General features: G+C 46.2%; 1 protein-coding gene across 1 annotated transcript; it reads right to left on the reverse strand.

The window, feature by feature from the left end:
* Positions 1 to 168: 168 nt before the first annotated feature.
* Positions 169 to 23,552, reverse strand: PAEP (progestagen associated endometrial protein). Its single transcript, XM_049772829.1, has 6 exons — positions 23,463 to 23,552; positions 22,479 to 22,618; positions 22,253 to 22,323; positions 20,988 to 21,104; positions 20,774 to 20,881; positions 169 to 341 (listed from the first exon to the last, which is right to left on the reverse strand). The coding sequence occupies exons 1-6, from the start codon at positions 23,550 to 23,552 to the stop codon at positions 169 to 171; spliced, it is 699 nt and encodes a 232-aa protein (XP_049628786.1).
* Positions 23,553 to 23,785: the final 233 nt, after the last annotated feature.

A 23,785-nucleotide genomic window follows, 5' to 3' on the forward strand; every position in this document is an offset into this window, starting at 1 on the left:
TGTGAGGGCCCGGCTAGGGGCTGAGGCTGGGCTGGAGCCTCCCCTAGGAACCCCTGGCAGCTCTGGACTCCCAGAGCGCACCCACCCGACGGCCTGAACTCTTTGGGGCCCCTTTCCCGGGTCTCTACGGGTCGCTTTTTCAGTCCAGCGGCTTCCTAGTAACGGTTGCTATGGACGCTCCAGTCTCCGTGGCAACAGCAGCCACGACAGGCCGTAAAGAAGCTGCGGGTGGGTCACGTGGTAGCGGTGGCTGCGGGCGGGGCCGGCGCGCCCCCTGCTGGTCCATAGGTGGAATCTCACCTCCCCGGATCTCCCGGTTAGCAGCAACTTCTCTAGGCCTCCTGCAAACCCCAAGCTAGGTCCTTGGCCCACAGCAAAACTGGCTGTCCCGGTGCTCTCCCCTGCTGTGTGAGCTACACCCAGCTGTCTGGGAGTCAGCACCCTGGTCGGAGGCTCTGAATCTTTCTGCAAAACTAATTTTGTTCCATCCATGCGTGCGGCCTTTGGCCTTTGGCCCCCTGTGCACCTCTGCACCCTGAACCTGCCCTGTCCAGTCCCGAGCAGAGAAATAGCATTGGCAAGATGCTGCTTGCTTCACCTTTATCCCTCTCTAATTTTCTCTCTCTCAAACCCTGGAGCTTTAGGCCTCAGCAGATTGGCCCTGGAGCTACCAGCCTCCTCCTCCTCCTCCCAGCTCTCTAGCCAGAAATCTCTCTTTCTCTCTAGTTCAGCTGTCCCACCTCCAGACTTCAGGAGATGTGTGGAAATAAATGCAATGATATATCTCTATTATTATTATTTGGGGGGGGGTTTCGGCCACACCTGGTGACACTCAGGGGTTACTCCTGGCTATGCGCTCAGAAATCGCTACTGGCTTGGGGGATCATATGGGATGCCTGGGATCAAACCTGGGTCCATCCCAAGTGGGCAACCTGCAAGGCAAATGCCCTACTGCTGTGCTATTTCTGTGGTCCCAGTTTCATTTTCTTTTCTCTTTTTCCTTTTTTTTCTTTTTTTTTTTTTTTTGTGAGCTGTGGCTCACAGCACTTATATCATGAGTTGTTTGTTTGTTTGTTTGTTTTCCCAGTGCCCGGGATCAAACTTTAGGACTTCACACACAAACATACAAAGTGAACTCGCCCAAACACCCACCTACAACCTAGCTCTCTGCTGCTACCACTCTGGGGCAGTGTGGGAGAAAGATGGCCACTCCAATAGGCCCTAAAGCTGATTTTATTTTATTTTACTTTATTTTATTTTTGCCGGGAGCGGAGGCACATCCAGCAGCACTCAGAGGCCTAAGGAGAAGATAATAAACCAAACAGTCCCTAAGCTGGTTCTATGAAAAGCACAGAAACTTCAAGGGTACTATCTATGCTATCTTCTAAGAATTCCTACTAGCAAATCTAATGTGAAGGGGGAAAGCTGTAACTACACAATGAAATACACAATAAGGAATATACAGGTTAAAGAGATATACTTAAAAAGTATATAAAGAAGGGCCGGCATGATAGCACAGCAGTAGGACATATTTGCCTTGCATGGGGCTGACCCAGGACTGACCTGAGTTTGTCCTCAGCATCCTGTATGATCCCTTAAGCCTGCCAGGAGTGACTAAATGAGTGCAGAGCCAGGAGTAACCCTTGACCACCAATGGGTGTGGCCCTCTGAAAAAGTATACCAAAAAAGTATACAAAGAGGTTATACATATCCCCTAAGTCTTTTCAGGTAGTCTGAGGAGAGGATAAATTCCGGATCACAACTTCAGTCGGCAATGTAGTCTTGTGGAGTCTGGAAAAATGACTCACAGCAATCACAAAAAAATCAGGAAATGTCCTAGAGCTGAGGGTCTTTCAAAAGCTGCAACCAGTTGTGAACAACAGTCTATGGTGAAATGAAGTGGTAGAAAGTGCCCACCGAGAGCATTTCAGCTAAAGCAGTGCACCTGCCTTCTTCTTTAGGAAGACTCACAATTCAAAGACTTGAGTAACTCAGCAGCAACAGTCAGGGTGATGACACAGAGCACGAAACCTTTATGCAGGATTGCCGCAGATTGCTCAGCCGTTGGAGAGCAGCATTAGGGTCCTTCTCGGAAGACAGGTGGGCAAGAGGTCAATGTAACAAAAGACTCGAAGTCTTGGATGCTGGAAATTGGTTAAGAGCTTTGGTTTGAGCCTCCACTACAGAGCAACTGCATTTATTTCTCTAGGTTATTTATATGTTTAACAGCAAGATATTGGGAAAAAATCAAAATACATCAATTTACAGGTCTTCATTTCAATACATTATTAACAATTTTCTAAGCATGCTGACTTTATCAAGAATCAGATCTAATCTCACTATTTCTAAGCAATGGCACTCTGGTGATTGTCTATAACTATATGACCTAAGACTAGTGGTTAATCTTTGCTTGACTTTAGAAACCTGCCCAGCCTGAGCTGTGATCAGGATTTTGGTTATATTTAAAATGTTATAGATTCACCATTTTGAATCTATGTCTGGGGATCCAGGTTTAGGTCTCCAATCATGTACTGCTTTGACCCAAGCCTCCCACAACCTTCTTTATTTGCTTTTTTAGTAAATACTTTTGTTCTTGTGTAAGATGACATTAAAGAGGCATTGCTCTTATTAATATTTCTAAAAAGGGCAATTTATAATAAGACACTGTTTTTTTGTTTTTGTTTTGGTTTTTTGGGGGGGCCACATCCATTTGATGCTCAGGGGTTACTCCTGACTATGCGCTCAGAAATCGCCCCTGGCTTGGGGGGGGACCATATGGAATGCCGGGGGATAGAACCTCGGTCAGTCCTACGCTAGCACTTGCAAGGCAGACACCTTACCTCTAGCGCCACCTTTCCAGCCCCAATAAGACACTTTTTTTTCCTTCATACACCACTCCTCTGTTACCAGCCTTATCATACACTCCTATAAGGTGTGGTTAGTCCTATGCTAAGTCAGCCATAGTCTAGTCCTATATATGAGTGGTTCTCATCATTTGCCCTGAATTAGATATAACCATCATGTGTCTTGCTTTTTCTTAGGAACATAAAAAATCCTGTTTCCTTTTCCTGATCTATTTTTGCCTTATACCGGGATACTCATATGATCTGTCACAGTCCTTCAAAGTGTCTCCAGCTGTCAAGTTTTTTGCTACGGGCTTTCCCCTAATTCTTCTATGAGAGATTCTTCTACTTGTAACTGATTCAAAGTTGTGGCTAAATGATTCTTACTATTCTTCTTCTTCTTCTTTTTTTTTTTTTTTTTTTTTTTTTGGTTTTTGGGCCACACCCGATGATGCTCAGGGGTTACTCCTGGCTGTCTGCTCAGAAATAGCTCCTGGCAGGCACGGGGGACCATATGGGACACTGGGATTCGAACCAACCACCTTTGGTCCTGGATCAGCTGCTTGCAAGGCAAATGCCGCTGTGCTATCTCTCCGGGCCCACTATACTTCTTATAAAATATTAGTGATAGCTTTTAAGCAAAATTCTTTGATTTTCTACTAAAGGCTTCTTTTCTAAAAAAAAAATCATTCTCAGAAGTTTCTGTGTGATTTGTAAAATCATTAATGTGCTCTCAAATTATTATGCTGTGGGTTTCTACAGAACTCAGTGTTCCCAGGTCATTGTAGCATGGAGTAAGAAAAACAATCATCATTGTTCCCAGAAGCAGTACATGACATGGGGAATATTTTCTTGCTCTGGGACCATTTGTGACTGTTCCAGGAGACTAATTTCTGTGAAACTTTTGCCTTAGGTCTGAGAGCATGGCTTTCGCCATGTTATGCAGACTCCACTGGAGCTGCTGTGGCACAGGATGAGCCACTGGAGCAAGCATTGGCACTGCCTGGACCCACACTCCATGCAGTGGGTGGTCTGCAAATAGTCCAGCTGGGCTGATTTATATTGATCCTTCAAACTTACACCGGAGCAGTATCATAAGTACCAGTGCCATTGCTGCAGCAGTGGTGGCATCATCTTCTTCCCGGGAGGAAAAAATGGCCATATACTAGAAGGAAGGGCTAAATACAATTTAGACAGACATCACGTATACTACGGACAGACATTAAACATAGAGGTGGCCACCACACACACACTCACGCATAGATGGACAAAGGGATTGTCCATAGGAAAAATGGGCCCAGGTAGAATGAGTCAAAGCACTTCAAAATATAAAGCTGGCATATCAGGTGTTAAAGTTTTCTAGATCCTTGGAGTAATCGACATTGATGAAGGGGAACTTTGCTGAAAAAAAAAAAAAAAAGGTTTCATGGTTTAGAACATGCATAGAATATTCTTTTTTGTTGTTTTTGTTTTTTTGATGGGGGGTTGGGTCACATCCGGCAGCACTCCTGGCTTTACACTCAGAAATCACTCCTGGCAGGCTCTGGGGACCATATGGGAGGCCGGGATTCAAATCTTCGTCTTTCTGCATGCAAGGCAAATGCTCTACCTCCATGCTATCTCTCCGGCCCCGCATAGAACATTCTTTTTTTTTTTTTGGTTTTTGGGCCACACCCGGTAACGCTCAGGGGTTACTCCTGGCTATGTGCTCAGAAGTTGCCCCTGGCTTGGGGGACCATATGGGACACCGGGGGATCGAACCGCGGTCCGTCCAAGGCTAGCGCAGGCAAGGCAGGCACCTTACCTTTAGTGCCACCGCCCGGCCCTAGAACATTCTTAAACCAATCGTAATATTTAAGACTAGAATATTAAGTGATATGGTCATGAGCACTGTACAAAGTGTCGATGACATTGAGATGCCATATCCAAGGATCTTTGTGGAGACATTAGAAAATTCAGATAGATAAAATCAAATGGAAAATGAATGATTTATATTTGTTTTTTGTTTTTTTTTTTGTTTTTTTTTTTTTTTTTGGTTTTTGGGCCACACCCGGTAACGCTCAGGGGTTACTCCTGGCTATGTGCTCAGAAGTCGCTCCTGGCTTGGGGGACCATATGGGACGCCGGGGGATCGAACCGCGGTCCGTCTCCTAGGCTAGCGCAGGTAAGGCAGGCACCTTACCTCCAGCGCCACCGCCCGGCCCCATGATTTATATTTGTTAAGACATCATAATGAGCACTATATTTGGAATTCAACAGAAAATAGCACTGTAATGTTAAACTAGAATATCCAAACTCTATCTCCACAGATCATTGTTAACAAAAATATTAAGATTACTATAAACATAATAGAATAGAAATTAAGATATAAATTAGCATTCCAATAATGAACACTATGTGGGAGTCTGCATGCTGTAGCTGTTTATCTTTTCTTTTCTTTTTTTCTTTGGTTTTGGGCCACATTTGACAACATTCAGGGTATGCTCCTGGCTCTGCACTCAGAAATTGCTCCTACCAGGCTTGAGGACCACATGGGATGCCAAAAATTGAACCCAGGTCTGTCCTGGGTTGGCCGCATGCAAGACAAACGCCCTACCACTGTGCAATCTCTCTGGCCCCACTGAAGCTGTTTTCTGTTGCTAAAAATGTTAGAACATTATTATAGACATCTCTAAAGAGCATTCAGTTAGACATCCACTAATTTAAACAGCTGTATTCGATGCAGCAAGTCTCTTTGAAGTATAAAAGGGAATATAAGTTGCTGAAGATTTCACAGATAAGTCAGCTATTTCTGAAATTTCTTGACCATCAAATTTAAACCAAACAAAAATTTGCAGTATGTTTACAATAGGCTGTACAATGACCCTTTTTCATCTTACCATACTGGTTCAAAACAGAGAATAAATTGTATTCTTCATGGTTGTTCTTAGTGTCCATAATGTTCTGTGATAAGTCAAGATTTTCTAAAGGAAAGTCCACATAGGTCTGTAGTTTTTTCAAATTCTTGTCATTGTAGAAGAAGCATTTCAAATGTATTAAGATCACAGGTGGGGGCCGGAGAGATAGCATGAAGGTAGATCATTTGCCTTTTATACAGAAGGTCATTGGTTTGATTCCCGGCATCCCATATGGTCCCCCAAGCCTGCCATGAGCCTGGAGCCAGGAGTAATCCCTGAGTGCTGCCGGGTGTGACCCAAAAAAAAAAAAAAAAAAAGATCACAGGTGGTGTCCATATTTCTGTCCTTTTTAAGGAATCCTGCTTTGTCACAGTGGCTGCAATAAACCTATTATTGTCTTTTAGTTTTTCCTCTTTTAAAAACATTTCAAGGCCATCTTGTAACATGTTTTTACCTGTAGATGTCAAAGGCAAGGATAAATGAGTAAAGATCTCTGATGTCAGAGATTCTTGGTGGCATATGGGGCATTGAATTGTAGACTTAAGCTGGCCTTGGAAAAATAGACTGACCTTGTAGCAAAAATAGACTCATTTAACTGCCTATGTCCCTGCCAAGCTTGTTTTACAGCTTTTGAGTCAACAGGATGATCTTTATTTTCCTCTATATGTCTATTGGGCATATCAGCTTTGTTCAAGTCCTGATGAAGACTCCCATTCAAGAATAGTACTTCAAGTGGATCCTGTTCACTGTCTCCTGCAAACTGATTACTTGTCTTTTCAATGACCATCTTAAAGTCTTTTGGGTTGATATCTGTGATGTCCTGTCCACAGGCTTTTATAATCTTACCAAACTCTTCTGCCACATTGCCTTTATGTCTCAACAGATTTGACCAGTTAATGCCCTTTTTATAATGGTTCTGGTAAAAATAATTAGTCAGACTGGAAATATTATACAAGCATTGTAGCACCGAATTTATGTAACAAGTGTTTCCTAAGTTATGATGTCTGGTGAGAGCAGGGCTAGTTCCCTTATTTATAGCATCAAGATTCTGGAACTGGTCATTTCCACTACCAACAGTCTCTGCCTCATGGTGTGGTGTCAGCTTATTATTTCAGTTACCTGTTAAGGGTTGCATTAATTATTAATTATAAAGTTCTAGTGGTGCATGGATGGATGGATGGTGAGGCCTTTCTCAGCCCAGCCCAGCACCTGCAGCCCCTATGTCCTAGTGGGTCTGTAGATATCAGGGTTATGGCAAGAATATGATCCACAGGCAGTCAGATAAAGTTTCAGGAGAAATTCAGCTTTATTACAAGTCTCTAACCACCATGTGCGTATCTTACATGGCTTCTAAGCTAAACTTTTTAAGCAGTCTCTTTCATCTGACCTCTATCCATCTTGCTGCCAATGCATCCATGCTGTCTCTGCTCTTCTTTGCTCTGTCTGCCTCAGGCCACTTTGAATTCCCAACCACAAACCCCTCCCAGCTGTGAGAGGATCTCACCATCAAGGTAAGATAGGCAGGAAGTTGGGGGGGGAATAACAATTGAGGTCACACAGTTTTCTACCCACATTTTTTGGAATAATCTGCGTTGTTTCTGAGCAAGGTTTACACTCATCATGCATTTGTATCTGACATTTTTCATTTGTGAGAATCCTGCTTCTGACAAGGCATAGTGGAACCCAAAGTTTCTTGGCAGGGTTGCCATTTGTAGAAATAGAGCATGTCTCTTTCCTCGAATTAGGAGATTACCAGCAATTCATTCATTATCTATTTTTACCCAAATAGGTAAGTCAATTATTTTTTGCACCTGAATATCTTCTCTTAAGTAATTTTCTGCAGCTATATAAGATTCTCCTTGGGGTAAATTTAAGAAGTTTAAGGACAAAATATCTGTGAGTGGCATGCCTCCTTTTCTGTACTTTAATAGAGTTTTTAGAGTTCTGTGTGCTCTTTCAAGTATGGCTTGTCATTGTGGATTATATGGGATTTCAGGAATATGTTTGTTTGCCATTCCTTACAAAATTATTGAAAAGTTTTACTGGTGTGTAGGCTGGACCATTGTCTGTCTTTATGGTTTGGGGAGCACCCATAACAGAAAAGCACTGGAGCATGAAGGTGCAAACTGCTTTAGCTTGTTCTGAAATCATTGTAACTTCCCATTTAAAATGAGAATATGTATCCACCACTACATGAAGATAGGTTTTTTTTTTTTTGGGGGGGGGGTTGGGTCACACTCGACCGTGCTCAGAGGTTACTCATGGCTGTCTGCTCAGAAATAGCTCCTGGCAGGCACGGGGGACCATATGGGACACCGGGATTCAAACCAACCACCTTTGGTCCTGGATCGGCTGCTTGCAAGGCAAATACCGCTGTGCTATCTCTCCGGGCCCAGAAGATAGGTTTTTTTGGCGGGGGGAAATGTCAACATGTATGATATCCATTTACTACAATTCATTAGTCTGTAATCCTTGTTTACAAGTGTTCTTTTATTCAAAGGTGCACAAATGGTACATGTATCAACTATTTGTCTGGCTTGCTTCCATGGAATATAATAGTTGACATGCAAACTACGGGCAGTTGTAGGAAGTGCTGCATGTTCTTCAGGTAACTTAAATATTGACATGGCCAAACAATCAGCAGTTTACATTTCCTGAAGCCATCAGCCCTGGGAGGCAAGAGTGGCTCTTATATGAGTGATAAATGTTATCAGAACGTTTTTTCAGAAGGGATTGTAATTGCTGCAACAAATCTTGAACAACTTGGTTCTGAGCACTTAAAGAGGTAGTTGTTAAGGCCGGAGCAGTGGCACAAGCGGTAAGGCATCTGCCTTGCCCGTGCTAACCCAGGAACCTAGGATGGACCAGGGTTCGATCCCCTGGTGTTCCATATGATCAGGAGCGATTTCTGAGCTCATAGCCAGGAGTAACCCCTGAGCATCACTGGGTGTGGCCCAAACCCCTCCCCCAAAGCAAACAAACAAAAAACCAAAGAGGCAATTTTTTATGCCTGGGAACAATCTACTATGTAAGCTGACTCACATACTACATTCCATGACCTCCCCTCTTGTCTATTCCCTCCTCATGTCTTCCTGATCCTGCCCCAGCAGCTCTCTCTGTGCTTTCTCCCTTTTTCACTCTCTGCTTCCTCCCACTGCTGGCAGCAAGTCTACTGGACCAAGTCTACTGCCCCTTCCATCTCTGTCTGCCCTTCCTGAGCCTCCCAGGATGGTTCTTTCATGACTCCAAAGCAAGTCTCCAGCCTTGAGATCCTGTCCCCATTTTCCTGTGTCTTAGACCATTCTCGGGCTTAGCTGGACACCCAAGTGTGGTGTTGGGGAAGCTCATGCCTTCTCTCAGATATAGCTCTTTTTTTTTTTTTTTTTTTTTTTTTTTTTTTTTTTTTTTGGTTTTTGGGCCACACCCGGTAACGCGCAGGGGTTACTCCTGGCTATGCGCTCAGAAGGCGCTCCTGGCTTGGGGGACCATATGGGACGCCGGGGGATCGAACCGCGGTCCGTCTCCTAGGCTAGCGCAGGTAAGGCAGGCACCTTACCTCCAGCGCCACCGCCCGGCCCCAGATATAGCTCTTGTTTGTTCTCGATGATCAAGTATAGAACTGGGCACTCAACACCACAGTGCTGCCCTAGGGGTATCCAGTGGCCTGTTGACAAGGTACCCAAATATGCCACCACATCACCCTCTTCGTGTATGTATCCACACATGAATGGGGAGTGTGTCCAACCCCATTCATTCCCGTCCTCCCAGCTCTGTGTATGGCCTCTGCTATGCAGCTGCCTTCTGGGTCACTGACCCTCTTCTTGTTGCAGATACTTGGCTGATCATTGAAGGCATTTTGGAATGATGGCAAACAAGTGTGCCTGCAGATTTGGGTTGTTTGGGGTGCTCAGTGGGAATTAAAGGGCCTCGCATTATGGGGCCCAGTGCTGGAGTTAGGGTATATCATATATGTATATGATATATATATATATATATATATATATATATATATATATATATATATATATATATATATATATGCAGGGCCTCATCTAGACACAAGAGATCTGGCACCCAGACAGCCAGGACAGGAAGGAACTGTCCTGGTGGGCCCTGCAGAAGGGACACAAAAGAACAGGGGGAAGGAGAGGCCTTGAAAAGTGCCTGACTGGGAGGAAATATTTAGGGCTGCTATCACCCAACTTTCCCTCCTGAGACACTCGGCAGTTGGTGAGACTGTTAACCAATAGTATGGACTCATCGGGGCCCGCTATCAGGCTTCACCTGAGGATGTAGGTGATATCTTGGACATGGAGAGGCCTCTGGGACAAATTCCCCACAATCCAGAAGCAGAGTTTTGCACTGGCAGGACCTGCTCTGTCCAGTGACACACACACCAACATGGCCTGGTGCAGATCTATAGCCATTTATTTGAACAAGGGAGGAAATAGGACAGAGAATGTCAGAGAATAGCTCCCTCTTCCTTTCTCTTCTGCTTCCAGTGATCAGGACTCCCCAGCCATTGCAAAGAATGCTGGAACTCAGTTGCAAAGTCAGCTGTAGCCATTGATGCTGCCATGGTGTCTCCCAGGAACATGCAATGTGTGCTGGGACAGTTCTGACTTTTGTTTGGCTATGGGAGCTCCTAGAGTTAAAAGTTGAGTGTGGTCAGGTTTTGGAGGTGCCAAGAGATTGGCATGTTTGCCCACAAAGTGTCTTATTCTGCAGGTAAGACCCTCTCAACAAGGGTTTTCCTCAAAGCAGCAATGTTTGGATGGTCTTTATGGCTTTCTCATTTTCTTTCTTCAACCTGGCACACTGCCAAAAGACAGGGGAAGGGTGGTGGATTTGGGTGGCAGAATGATAGCACAGGTGGTAAGAAATCTGAGAAAAGCACAACCCTGGCTTGAATCCCCAGCGTCACACAGGACCTAAAGATCACCGCTGATGTCAGTCCTGAGCACTGAGCCAGGAGAAACCCCTGAGCCCTCTTGGCTATGGCACAACTAAAACCATGAAGCCATGAAAGAGACACATGTAGAAGGCATGGCCAGGGACCCTTTCTTCCCACCCCAGCTTGCTTCTGGCATGGCGTGTTGGGGTCAAATGACACCAAGGTCATAGCATACCTCCTGGACAGCATAGCTAAGTTTTTCTTTCCAGATCTCTTGGATTTGGGATTGCCTTTTCCAGGTGTCTCTCTAAAGCTGTGTCAGGATCAGCTGCCTTTTGAGCTGCAATAATGGTCTCACATCAGTCCTCCCATTCTGGACCTCCTGAGGGGCCTTCTATCACCATCCCTCAACACAACTTCTCCCAAGCCTCATATTGTCAAGCTGCTGGTCCTCACTCACCACCTTGGTTGTCTGGAAGTGTCTGGCAGGTCTGTCTGTTTTGACAGGGACCTGGAGGGGAGGAGAAGAGCTGAGACATGCAGAAGCCCAGGGGGAATCCTAGGAAGTGCCCCCAATTAGGTTGATAGGGTGCCTGGGCAGGGACCACACCATTTTGGCCTGAGGGACCTGGTGGGTGCCTAGGATGAAAGCCAGGTCAGTCCTATGCAAGCCAGTCCCTTACCTGCAATACTAGCATTCCAGTTTCTGCAAAAGGGATTGGTTGATACTGGCTGTAAGAATATGTGGGGGGTCAGCATGGGGCAGGAACTCATCAAGAAGTAGGAAGGTTCAGGGGTGTGTGCACTATCTCTGGGTGAGAGGTCTGACCTTCACCTCAACCAGGGATCTAGGGATCTAGTACTTAAAAGTACTTTCCCAAGTGGGGGCCCAAGCCTTGACTGTGGAAGATTTGGAGATGGGATTCTATAGGTCTGTGGTCATGTGTAGGAATCAGGCTGTCAGGAGCACTTACATCCAGGTTTTGCAGAGGAGCTGATGGTATAGCTCCTACGCACTAAATTATGAGCTGGGCTGGAATGAAAGGGAGGCAGTGTTGACCCCTCATGGTGACCCCACTGGTTCATTGGCCTGGGCTCCCTCACTTGGTCCCTCCCACTGGAAAACATTTCTGGTCAATTCCTTGGGGTTTTTCTCTCTCCTTCCTGGTCTCTCTCCCACATTTATCTCCCTGAGTCTGGACAACCAGGATCTAGACTTAAGAAATCTTCACATTTTTTCCATTCCCCATTGCACCCAGAGATAGTAAATGGCTCACTAAACACACCTGTCTCTGATCTTTGGCCTCTTCCCTCCCTTGTGGGATTCTGCCTTAGCCTCTCTGCAACCCTCTCTTTCCACCCTCCAAGAGGCCCTGATGTCTTTGGTCATACAGAATTGATCCCATTAACTTTTGGTGCCATTTTACAAATATTCACCATAGAGGCTGTTTCCCCAGCAAGGTGGTCTCTTTTGGATGTTGCCATGGATGTTGCCAGCATGGTCTGGGTGCCAAGTGTCTAAAAGGTAGAGATGTACAAAGGTCAGTCAAATTCCAGGGTTGTTTCCAAAGCCTCTCAGCTTTCTAAATCTCAAGGAATATCCTGGTCTTGGTCTCCCTATCCCAGCTGTCCCCCCCACCATCCTGGCCTCAATTCCCAACAAAAGTGGTTGTGAAAGATCACTTTACAGCCAGAGACATCACTCCCACTATGGTGAAGCCCAGCTTCAATACCCACTGTGTGGGGCTCTGAGCTCTGCACCCCACCTGGCTCCTGTCCTTTGAGAGCTATCCCACCCTTCACCTGAGAATCTGGGATGCTGCAGGGCAGCCCATCCACCCAAGAGTCTCTGGCCTTTGTCTCAGGCCTTGACTATGGACACAACCATGGAGGCCCGAGTGTCCGGCTGGCTTGTGAAATGAGAACAGAGTGTGTCCTGGTCATTGCTCTGTGGCTCATAAACCTCCAACCTTTCCCATTCAGCTCTGAAGCACACCTCCAAACTGTCTCCTTCGGACTCCCTACCCTTTTCCCACACAAATTCTCTTAACTCAAAGAAATGAAGTACTTTGGAGTTTTTTTGGTTTTGTTGTTGTTGTTGGTATGTTGTTATGGGGCCACACCCAGCAATGCCCGGGGCTTACTCTTGGCTCTGCACACTGCCTGGGATTGAATCCAAGTCACCCACAGGAAAGGCAAGTGCCTTCCTTGTTAGACTAACACTCAGGCTCAAGGCTTAGCACCTTTGCAAAGTTCACTTGCCAGGGATCTGTGCCACAAACTACTCAGAGGGCCCCGACTGAGGCCATGGAATGAGAATGAGATGAGAAATCAGACAAAAATGGAAAGGATCTAGAGACCAAACTGGGTCAAAGAAAGTCATTTAGATTAGGCAGTCTAGGCTGATCCCACTTTGATCCTGAGCACAGAATAGGGTTCCTGGAGCCCCAAAAGAACCCCAAAAGAAGTACCCCCTCAAAGAAAAACATTTGCCCAGAGATGTAGTTAAAGCATGGGCACTATCAAGTCTAAGAATGTGCCAGAACCCCACAAAAGGTGGGCCCTCAGTCCCTAGTCACCTTCAAACTGGACATGGTGCCACCAAGAGAAAAAGAAAAGGGGCTAGGGGAGCTGGAGAGATAGCATGGAGGTAAGGCATTTGCCTTTCATGCAGAAGGTCATTGGTTCGAATCCCGGCATCCCATATGGTCCCCCATGCCTGCCAGGAGCAATTTCTGAGCATGGAGCCAGGAGTAACCCCTGAGCACTGCCGGGTGTGACCCAAAAACCACACACACACACACACACACACACACACACACACACACACACACACACACACACGGCTGAAGCCCCAGGAGATTGAAGGCTTCAGACCTGGGGTGTAAGGACCAGCTCAAGGCTCTACTCTAGGCTCTGGGCAGCTATGACAGAAGCAGGAGACAGAGTCCTCACTCCTCCCACTCTCGAGGACAAAGTGGCTGCCCCACAGCTGGGGAAGGGACATGAGGGCCACGCCTGAAGTCTTTGGAACCTGAAACCCTGAAGGTCCACTCCATGGACCAGGAAGGGGACCTGGGGGTCACCAGCACAGAGTCCTGGGAAGTTCCTAGAGAGGGCAGAGATTGCAAGGGTGAAATTGCAAGAGCAGGATGTGGGCTGAGGGGCTCATTCTCTGACCTTAGGGCCACACACACTGACCATTGCAAGAGCATGGCTGGGACAGGCTAGTAAGACACCAGACTTCCTTCAGAGGATGACTTTGTTGACTCTGGGATTCCGCAATCCTCGACCTCAAAAGACAAGATACAGAAAGGGAGTTGGGGCCACATCTCGCTCATTCCAGAATGAACTGGGTCTCTGGAAGAGGATGCTGTAGAGGCAGGGCCACGGGCTTTAAAGGGGGGCTCATGGGCATGGCCCAGTGTCTTTAAGCCCATTGACCAGAGAGAAATCCAGAACCCCAGAGTCCTAAAAAGCATAATGAAGGCTGTGCCTGTAGGTGCCCTTGAGTCACAGTGCCCAGGATATCCCACCTTGGACCCTCCTGCACTGCAACCCACCTAAGATGGTAAATGGAGATTTTCAGTAGTGCATTCCAGAACATAGCCAAAATATTCATATGGGGGTAGCACCTGAATTTTCTGTGACAATTTGTAATCCAGCCACCACCAAGCATGTTATCACATCCTCATATAATCTCTAAAACTCCCTGTTGTATAGTGAATAATATACCTTGCATGATCAGGGCATAAAAACTCATCAATAAAATATTGGCAGATGGTAATTGAGTTGCTAATTTCCTGAGGTAAACCAGTCCACTGAAATCTATGCATGGCGGCCCTATTGTTGGAAGAGGGATTGGAAAATACAAAGCATTTGCAGTCTTCTGGATGTTCAGCATGTTAGACAAGCAATCTTTTAAGTCTATCACAACCAACGGCCAGTCTTTAGAACAGATGCTGGGACAGGGAGGCCAAGTTGTAAGACAACAATGGGAACCATAGTTGAATTTATATTCCTTAAATCAATTAACAACCACCATTTGCTCAACTTCTTTTGTATAACAGAAACAGGAGAGTTCTCCTCTCTGATTAGCATCTCATAAGTCATCTGAACCCCTTTAATTTTTTTAATTCTCCTACCAGAATGACTTAGTCTTAGCCTCATCACTAAGCCACATCTTACAGCCAAAATTACGGCCAAAATTCTGAAGGACTCAGGCAAGTCCTAGCTGTTGTATGAAAATCCCGAGAAGTTCAAAGCACACCCTCACTCCAGCCAGTAAATAACTCAGCACAATACAGGGATGTTGGTCCATATGAGGTACAGGTCTTCTTAGACTGGCTGAGTGAGACCATGTTCAAGCCCTTATAAAATGGAGGTTGATTATTTTCATAATGGGTGGGGGAGGAGAGACTGGGTTCATGAGGCATAGGCCTTTCTACTTAGCCTCCAGCCTCTGAATCTGAATGGGCAGTAGCTACTTTGTTAATGGTCTTTCCCTCACTTGCACTAGATCTAGCATATGGTTATTTCTCTGGTTTAATACCAGTGGTGAGCAACTGTCTGGCTCTGGTGTGTGTGGGGGGGAATGATGAGGCCAATGCCAGAGTAGGGAGAGGGGTTTCTTTCAGCCTGTAGCCTATGAGGCTGGATTTGGGAAGAGGAGGGAAGTCTGCAAGTCCAATACACAGACAACTCACAGGAAAGTATTGTCTTCCAATAATCTTCATTGATTAAAGATAGGGACGAGGTTTTTTTTTTTTTTTTTTTGGTTTTTGGGCCACACCCGGCGATGCTCAGGGGTTATTTCTGGCTGTCTGCTCAGAAATAGCTCCTGGCAGGCACGGGGGACCATATGGGACACCGGGATTTGAACCAACCACCTTTGGTCCTGGATCGGCTGCTTGCAAGGCAAACACCGCTGTGCTATCTCTCCGGGCCCCAAGGGACGAGGTTTTTAAAGCAAGATTTAGGCAGGAAATAGTATATGAGTAATATAGCTTTACATTGCTCAGTCATTACAGCAACCAGTTGGTATGTGAAGAGAGCAGTTACAAGGTACATAGCATTATTAACTCAGGTGGTATGCAAGGATAGCAGTTACAATGCTCATGGCACCATTAACTCAAATGCTATGTGAAGATAGCAGTTGCAATGCTTATGGTACCATAAACCCAGATGGTATGTGAGAACAAGTTGTTTTGACTTGAATGACTTTCTTCTCGGCTCAACCTGCACTGGTAACAGCAGGTAACATAAGTCTCTGAACAGAAACATTCTTTTATATTCAAGGCCAGCTTGCAGAAATCCCCTTATATTTTCCCAGCTTCTCCCTCCCACAAGCAACAAATTATTAAGCGTGGAACAGCTTCTATCTCAAGAATGAGTCACTACTGGGAAGGAACTTTTACTCTCTAATATAGAAGATATTTCAGATATATAGGTGGCATTCATTTTTTTTTTTGAGTTAGAGTTTCATGTTCCAGAGAGAGATACATGTAGGTGCACTGAAATAACATCCGAAGTAACATCAAACCACCAAACATACGTTTTACTACACAGTAAGAGATATACTGAAAGATATAGCAGCATCAGTCAAAAACTTAGCATAGTTTTAACCACTGGTTAAAAAAGTTGGTTGTGACCAACTAAGGGACCCATAAGAAGATCATTCACTCATTATTATTGGGGTCTTCTCAGGTCCATGTTTGGTGTGCCAGATGTAATGACCCCAAATGCCATATTTACACCCAGAGAAAGCAAGTCTGGAGCAAGAGTCTCCTCAGAAAATAATCCAAGGGCTGGAAAGATAGCACATTGGTAGGGTGTTTGCTTTGCACGGAGCTGGCCCAGGACAGACCTGGGGTTCAATTCCTGGCACCCCAATCCTGCCAGGAGCTATTTCTGAGCTCGAAGCCTAGAGTAATTCCTGAGCATCACCAGGTGTGTCCCAAAAAGAAAACAAAAAATATTTAAATAATCCAAACAAAACTAAGAGTGAAATATGTGTGACTGAGTAACTATCTCATCAATTCAAAAGATAGTGCTGCCTGTCAGAACCACAGTTATTATTGAATACAGAGACCACTTTAAATAGGAGAGTAAGAACAGAAGGCCTATTCTTTTTGTTTTGTTTTTGGGCCACACCCAGTGGTGCTCAGGGGTTAGTCTTGGCTCTGCACTCAGAAATATCTCCTGGCAGACTCGAGGGACCATATGGGATGCCAGGGATTGAACCTGGGTCAGTCCCAGGTCAGCTGCATGCAAGGCAAATGCTGTGCTATCACTCCAGTCCAGAAGGCCTATTCTAAGCAGTTCCATCCAAGTTTGTTTGCATCATCTTAAAAATGTCTTTCTGAAATTGTGTGGAGCTTTCCTTGGAGTAAATTCAAGAAGTTTAGTAAAAATAGTGTTAAGGATAAAAAGTCAGTTGGTAGAGATTGTGAAAAATATAACTGTATGGGCACTACAGACAATGACCTGGATTGGACAAACTAGTTTGCCTGGAGCCCAGAAATGGTCTTATGTCAGGAAACTTCAGGGGTTAGGTCTCCTTGTACTGAGACCAAGGTTTTTCCTTTCCATGACCCCCATACTTTGGTGGGCCCATGCAAACAATAATAGCCACTTTAACATTGTTTTTACAGTGCTCCTTTGACTCTAAACCTTTAAAAAACCACTAGTAAAAATATCTGGAACTGCAAAAAAAAAAAAAAAAGTCAGTTGGTGGCATGCTCCTTTTCTTGTTTTGTTTTGTTTTGGTTTGGTTTGGTTTTTGGGTCACACCCAGCTGTGCTCAGAGGTTACTACTGGTTCAAGCTCAGAAATCCCTCCTGGCAGGCTCGGGGGACCATATGGGATGCCAGGATTTGAACCACCGTCCTTCTGCATGCAAGGCAAACACCCTACCTCCATGCTATCTCTCCAGTTCCTTTTCTTGTATTGTTTTTTTTTTTTTTGGGCCACACCCAGTAACGCTCAGGGGTTACTCCTGGCTATGTGCTCAGAAGTTGCTCCTGGCTTGGGGGACCATATGGGACACCGGGGGATCAAACCGCGGTCCGTCCAAAGCTAGCACAGGCAAGGCAGGCACCTTACCTTTAGCGCCACCGCCCGGCCCCCTTTTCTTGTATTTTAATAATTGAGTTTTGAGGGTTTTGTGAGCACATTCAACTATGCTTGTCCCTGAGGATTGTAAGGGATGCCAGTGACATGTTTGATTTGCCATTCTTTGCAGAATAATTGAATTTTTTTACTAGTGTAGGCTGGACCATTATCAGTTTTAATGATTTATGGAATGCTCATGACAGAAAAGCCTTAGCTATTTCAGAAGTCATGGAACAACCCATATAAAATGAGAATATATATCAACCACTACATGAAGCTAGGGTCTGTCATCATTTTGTTTGCTTATTTGTTTTGGGGCTACACCTGCAGTGCTCAGGGATTACTTTTTGCAGGCTCAAGGTACTATATAAGATGCTGGAGATCTAACCCAGGTCTGCCCGGGTCAGCAGCATGCAAAGCAAATGTTCTATCCACTGTACTATCTCTATGTTACCCAATTTTTTTTAGTTTTTGGGTCACACCCGGCATTGCTCAGGGGTTACTCCTGGCTCCACGCTCCCAAATAGCTCCTGGAAGGCTCAGGGGACCATATGGAATGCCGGTTTTCAAACCACTGACCCTTGGCATGCAAGACAAATGCCTTACCTCCATGCTATCTCTCTAGCACCCTGAAGCTAGGGTTTGTTTGAAAAAGATTAACATGTGTAACATCCATCTGCCATAATTCATTTGTCTGTAAACCTCAGGGGTTTACTCCAACTTCATGTGATGCATTTTTCCTTCCTCCCTCCCTCCCTCCCTCCCTCTCTCTCTCTTTCTTTCTTTCTTTCTCTCTCTCTTTCTTTCTTTCTTTCTTTCTTTCTTTCTTTCTTTCTTTCTTTCTTTCTGTCTTTCTTTTTTCTTTCTTTCTTTCTTTCTTCTTTCTCTCTCTCTTTCTCTCTCTTTCTCTCTTCTTTCTCTCTCTCTTTCTCTCTCTCTTTCTTTCTCTCTCTCTTTCTCTCTCTTCTTTCTTTCTTTCTTTCTTTCTTTCTTTCTTTCTTTCTTTCTTTCTTTCTTTCTTTCTTTCTTTCTTTCTTTCTTTCTTCTTTCTTTCTTTCTTTCTTTCTTTCTTCTTCTTTCTTTCTTTCTTTCTTTCTTTCTTTCTTTCTTTCTTTCTTTCTTTCTTTCTTTCTTTCTTTCTTTCTTTGTTTTTGGGCCACACCCGGTGATTCTCAGGAGTTACTCCTGGTTATGAGATCAGAAATCATTCCCCCAGACTCCAGGCTTGGGGGAACCAAATGGGATGTCAGGGATTGAACTGAGGTCCGTCCTGGGTCAGCCACATGCAAGGCAAACGCCCTACCTTTGCACTACTGCTCCAACCACATGATGCATTTTTCAAAGCCTTAGCAGTATATCTGGCTTTCCCCCATGAAATGCAATAATAAATAAGAAGGTGGCAGGAATTTGTGTGTAGGGATTGATGCTCTTCTACAAGTGATGTAAAAAATAGACACTGCTAGGTGATCAATAGTTTCATTTTCTTGAGTCATCAGCCCTGGTGGGCCAGAATGAGATCAAATATGAGTAATGAAAATATGCTCAGAGCACTTTTGCAAAAAAAAAATTATAATTGCTGAAGCAAATCCTAAACTACATGTTATGGGATTCACCATTCATTATTCACCAATTTATTCACCATCCACCCGTCCATCCATCATCCACCCATCTATTATCTACCATCCATCCACCATCCACACATCCATCTACCTTATACCCATCCATCCATCTACCCCAGGGGTTGGCAACCCATGGCTCTGCATGCAGCAATTTTGAAGCTTTGCAGCGGCTCTGACAGCAGGGCTGCTAACAGGAGGGCGGGGAGCAGTTTCACTTAAATATTTTAATTGACTATTAATTTGCAAATGTATATGTTTTACATTGTTAAGTGAAAAGGTTCTTTTTTTTCTTCAGATTGACAGCTAACGGCACGATGCTATATATAGCATTAAGATAAGAAACAATGTATGCAGTGCTATATTTGTTTTAAATGTCATGATGCTTTTGCAGCTCCCAGTTTTTTCTTCCTTTTTTTTTTTTTTTTTTTTTTTTTTTTTTGGTTTTTGGGCCACACCCTGTGACGCTCAGGGGTTACTCCTGGCTATGCGCTCAGAAGTTGCTCCTGGCTTCTTGGGGGACCATATGGGACACCGGGGGATCGAACCGCGGTCCGTCCTAGGCTAGCGCAGGCAAGGCAGGCACCTTACCTCCAGCGCCACCGCCCGGCCCCAGTTTTTTCTTCCTTTGGAAATGAATCCAAGAGGCTCTTTATGTCTTAAAGGTTGCATACCCCTGATCTATCCATTCATCATCCACTCTCCCACTCATTCATCATTCATCCACCCATACATTCATACATCCACCATCCATCACCCATGTACCCATCACCCATCCATCATCCATGTACCCATCATCCACCCATCATCCACTATTTATTCATTATCCACCCTCCACTCATCCACTATCCACCATACATCATCTACCATTTACATCATCCATCCATCATCCCTCCATCTACTATCCACCAATCATCTTTTTGTCTCTCTGTCTACCTAGTTCCAGATTTCAGAGAGCCTTCATAAGTGTTGATACCCAAATGTTAGGAAATATCTGAGGCAGAGTGTGACCTTGACCTGGTGTCTCTAGACACCCAGACTCCCCCAGGCAAGGAAAAAAGGCTCTGACAGATTGATACTGGGTCATTGCTTTATTGCTTAGGGCCAGAGGGCCATATGGGGATGATGGTGCTGGATTCATGGAAGTGATGAGTCACAGGTCCAGGGCTCTGGCTCCTCCAATGGCCTGGGCAGCAGTTTGCTTAGATGGGGCATTTCTCTGTGGAAAGGACAACAGAACAGAATCATAATTTCATCCCTGCTGCACTGGGTTTCAAGGGGTCCAGAACCTGGGGACTAGGCATGGGGGGAGGTGAGGGCCCTGCCTAACTGTGTGGGGATGAGACATGCCTAGGTGTGCGGGGAGGACCCTGCCCAGCTGTGTGTGTGTGGGGGGGGGAACGGGCTCACCGTTCAGCTGGCTGGCGCTGAGGACGATCTTGTTGTAAATGGGCAGATTCCTGGTGATTTTGTTGCATTTCTCCAAAGCCTGGTCATTGTTGGAGTTCAAAGTCTTGGCTATAAGGGAAGAAAGATCAGTTTATGACCTTTGGAACCGCCATATCCTATGGTCCCTTGAGGTCCCCCAGTCAACGTCCACCTGGGGCCTGGGCCCAGCACTCACTCAGGCACTGGCAGGCCAGGACCTGCTGGGAGTCGACATTCTTCACACAGAGGAGCAGGAAGTCCTGGTAGTCAGTATCGACCACAATCATCTGGTTCTTCTGGTTCTTCTGTGGGTCTGTGGGACACAGGTGCTGAATATTCCTTGAAGAAGTGCTCCCTAGCCACCCCAGTGCCCAGATCGCTATGCCCTGATCCCCCAAAGCTAACCTTCTCCAGCATCATCCCAACTGCATGGCAGAGCAGCCATTTTGGCCCAAGGAGGTAGTAACCCTGGAACTCAGGGGTCATTCAGTTCTCAAGCTATGGTGCACCCTAGATTTGGACCCAAAGCAGTTAAAAATGGGTCAGTGATCAGAGCAGTAACACACCAGGGAAGGCATTATTTTTTTTTCATTACGTTGACCTGGGTTTGATCATCAGCACTTCATATGGTCTACCAAGCCTAACAGGAGTAATTTCTGAGCTAGGAGTAACCCCAGAACACCACTAGGTATGGCCCCAAGTCCATAAAAATGAAAAAGGAAATGGCTATTGTAGTCAGAATGAAGGGATAGTGGGGAGGGCGCTGGCCTTGCACATGGCCGACCTAGTTTGGATTTCAGCATCCCATAGTGCCCCCCCCCAAACCCTCCAGGAGTGATCCCTAGGTAGAGCAAGGGTCCAGCCTTGAACACCTGGGGTGTACCCCCCAAAAAAACAGAAACAAGGCTACTGAGCTGAGGGGAGCTAAACATTTCATTAGGAGGTATGGGGGCCACCTGAGTCAGGGCATAGGTGGACTTTCCTTGGAGAGAAAGCCTGGAATCTCCACTCAACATGGCCTCTGCTCACCCTTGGGACCCCTCACACCTCAGAGTATTGAGTTATACCCCAGCAAGATGGGGCTGAGCTGACATGCCCAATCTAGAGGCAGTAATGCAGGGGGAGGCTAGCTCTACCATAGAGGATAGAGGGCTTCTCGCTATTACAGAGGAGCCAGGACCTGTCACTGGGGTGCCCCGCCTCAAGAAAACCTGCCTGAGAACATGGGGCCTGCAACCAAGCAGGTGAGCAGGGGTTGCTACCCTGGCATCAGCATGCTCAGCTGTGTTGTGTGTGCCATGTGGCATGTGATGTGGTGTGTGCTGAGTGGATAATGGTATTGTGTGGTGTCTGATATGGCCTGTGCCATGTGGAACATGGTATTGCCATGTGACATGTGAAGTGACAGTGCTATGTGGAGCTGGTGCATGTGGGAGAGACAGGAGAGGCAGGCAGACTCACAGTCCATGCGGAATTCAGCGGGGTTGGTGGCAGTCATGGTCCACTTCTTCTCCACACAGTTATTCATCTCCCTAAAACAATGTGTTGTAAGGTAGCATTGTTTATGGGGGTTGTCAGAGCCCAGAATATGGGCACCCACCAGCCTCCCCTAATGAAGCAGGCCCAGGAAAGATGGGACCTGTGGAGAGGGATGAGAGAAGAGAGGAACCCCATGTGCCTAACTCACCACTTGTTTGCAGTGATCTCCAGGTTGTCCTGGGAATCAACTTTCAGGTGATTAATGAAAACCAGCAGGGGAGAAATTTTGGGTTCCAGGAGGTCCACATTGTTGGCCAATAGCATCATGGTTTTCCAGTCCCCTTGCACCTGGAGGTTCACAGAAACTCAGTGGAGAAGGGACCATATCTCAACCGCTCACCATGGTCTAGGTTCACTTGGGCATCTCATAAAGAGGGGACCAGGCTTGGCTCCCCAATTCTAGGCTGAACTGGCACTGGATCCCTCTTCTGTCCAGCTTAGGAATGTTCTGGAGAAAAACCACTTGGACCCAAGAGAGGGAGGATTGCACTAAACTGTGTCCCTGAAATACTAAGGGCAGTGGTGACAGAGTAGATGTGGGGGATAAGTGACCCCTCAACCATCTACTGAGGCCCTGCCAGGGAGAAGAAATGAGGACAGTCAGTCAGTACAGGGAAAACTTGATGAGAGGGTCCAGGAGGGGCTAGCCTGGGAATCAGTCTCAAGACAAGAGACATAGAAGTCTGCAGGCCCAGGATGGGAACCCTAGGATCTGCAGGCCTAGGACAGGACTCAGGGCTTTGAGGGTTCAGGACAAAACACTGGGATCTATGAACCCAGGAGAGAACATGGGGTTCTGTGGGCCCAGGATAAGACTTGGGGGGGTCTAAAAAGACTTGGGGGGGTCTATGGGTCCAGGACAAAACTTGGGGGTTTATGGGTCCAGGACAGAACTCAGGGATCTATGGGCCTAGGACAGGACACGGGTCTGTCACTCAGGACAGGTCCCAGGAATCTGAGGGTCCAGGATAGAACATGGGTCTGATGGCCCACAGTTCAGGGCATGAGGTCTATTTCTGGCCTCCTATGGGAACCCAGGAAAGGATCTACTCCATGCACAACCCTCCTACAGCTCCAGGGACTTAGAGCCCCTCCCCACTACAGCCTAAGCTCAACTCCCGGCCCTCCAAACCTTCTTGATGTCCAGGTGCTTCATGGGCTTGGGGATGATGACGGCCTGAATGCCGCACACAAGGGCCAGGGCGAGCAGGATGCACTTCATGGCTGCGGTGGATTCTGCACCTCTGCACTGAAGCAAGTGAGGCTAAGCAGTGGGCCTGGGCCATTTATAGGCAGCTGGGGGGGGGGCTCAGGTCTCTGTACCACCCCCACCTATCCCTTGGGCCCAGGGGCTTCCTCCTGTGGGACAATGGTGGACTGTTCCCAGGTCCAGCAGTTCCTGGAAGGCTCAGGGAAGGACCATTTGGGGCCAAGTGGGGCTGTGCCAGGCAAAGG

This window comes from Suncus etruscus, chromosome 5 (genome assembly GCF_024139225.1).
Source record: "Suncus etruscus isolate mSunEtr1 chromosome 5, mSunEtr1.pri.cur, whole genome shotgun sequence".
NCBI lineage: Eukaryota > Metazoa > Chordata > Mammalia > Eulipotyphla > Soricidae > Suncus > Suncus etruscus.

Excerpts from the sequence above, each read along its gene's own strand:
- PAEP (XM_049772829.1), bottom strand. The coding sequence starts at position 23,552 with ATGAAGTGCATCCTGCTCGCCCTGGCCCTTGTGTGCGGCATTCAGGCC. Across the intron at positions 21,105-22,252 it reads CGCTGAATTCCGCATGGACT|ACCCACAGAAGAACCAGAAG; the intron begins GTGAGTCTGCCT and ends TGTGTCCCACAG. Across the intron at positions 20,882-20,987 it reads CCTGGCCTGCCAGTGCCTGA|CCAAGACTTTGAACTCCAAC; the intron begins GTGAGTGCTGGG and ends CTTCCCTTATAG.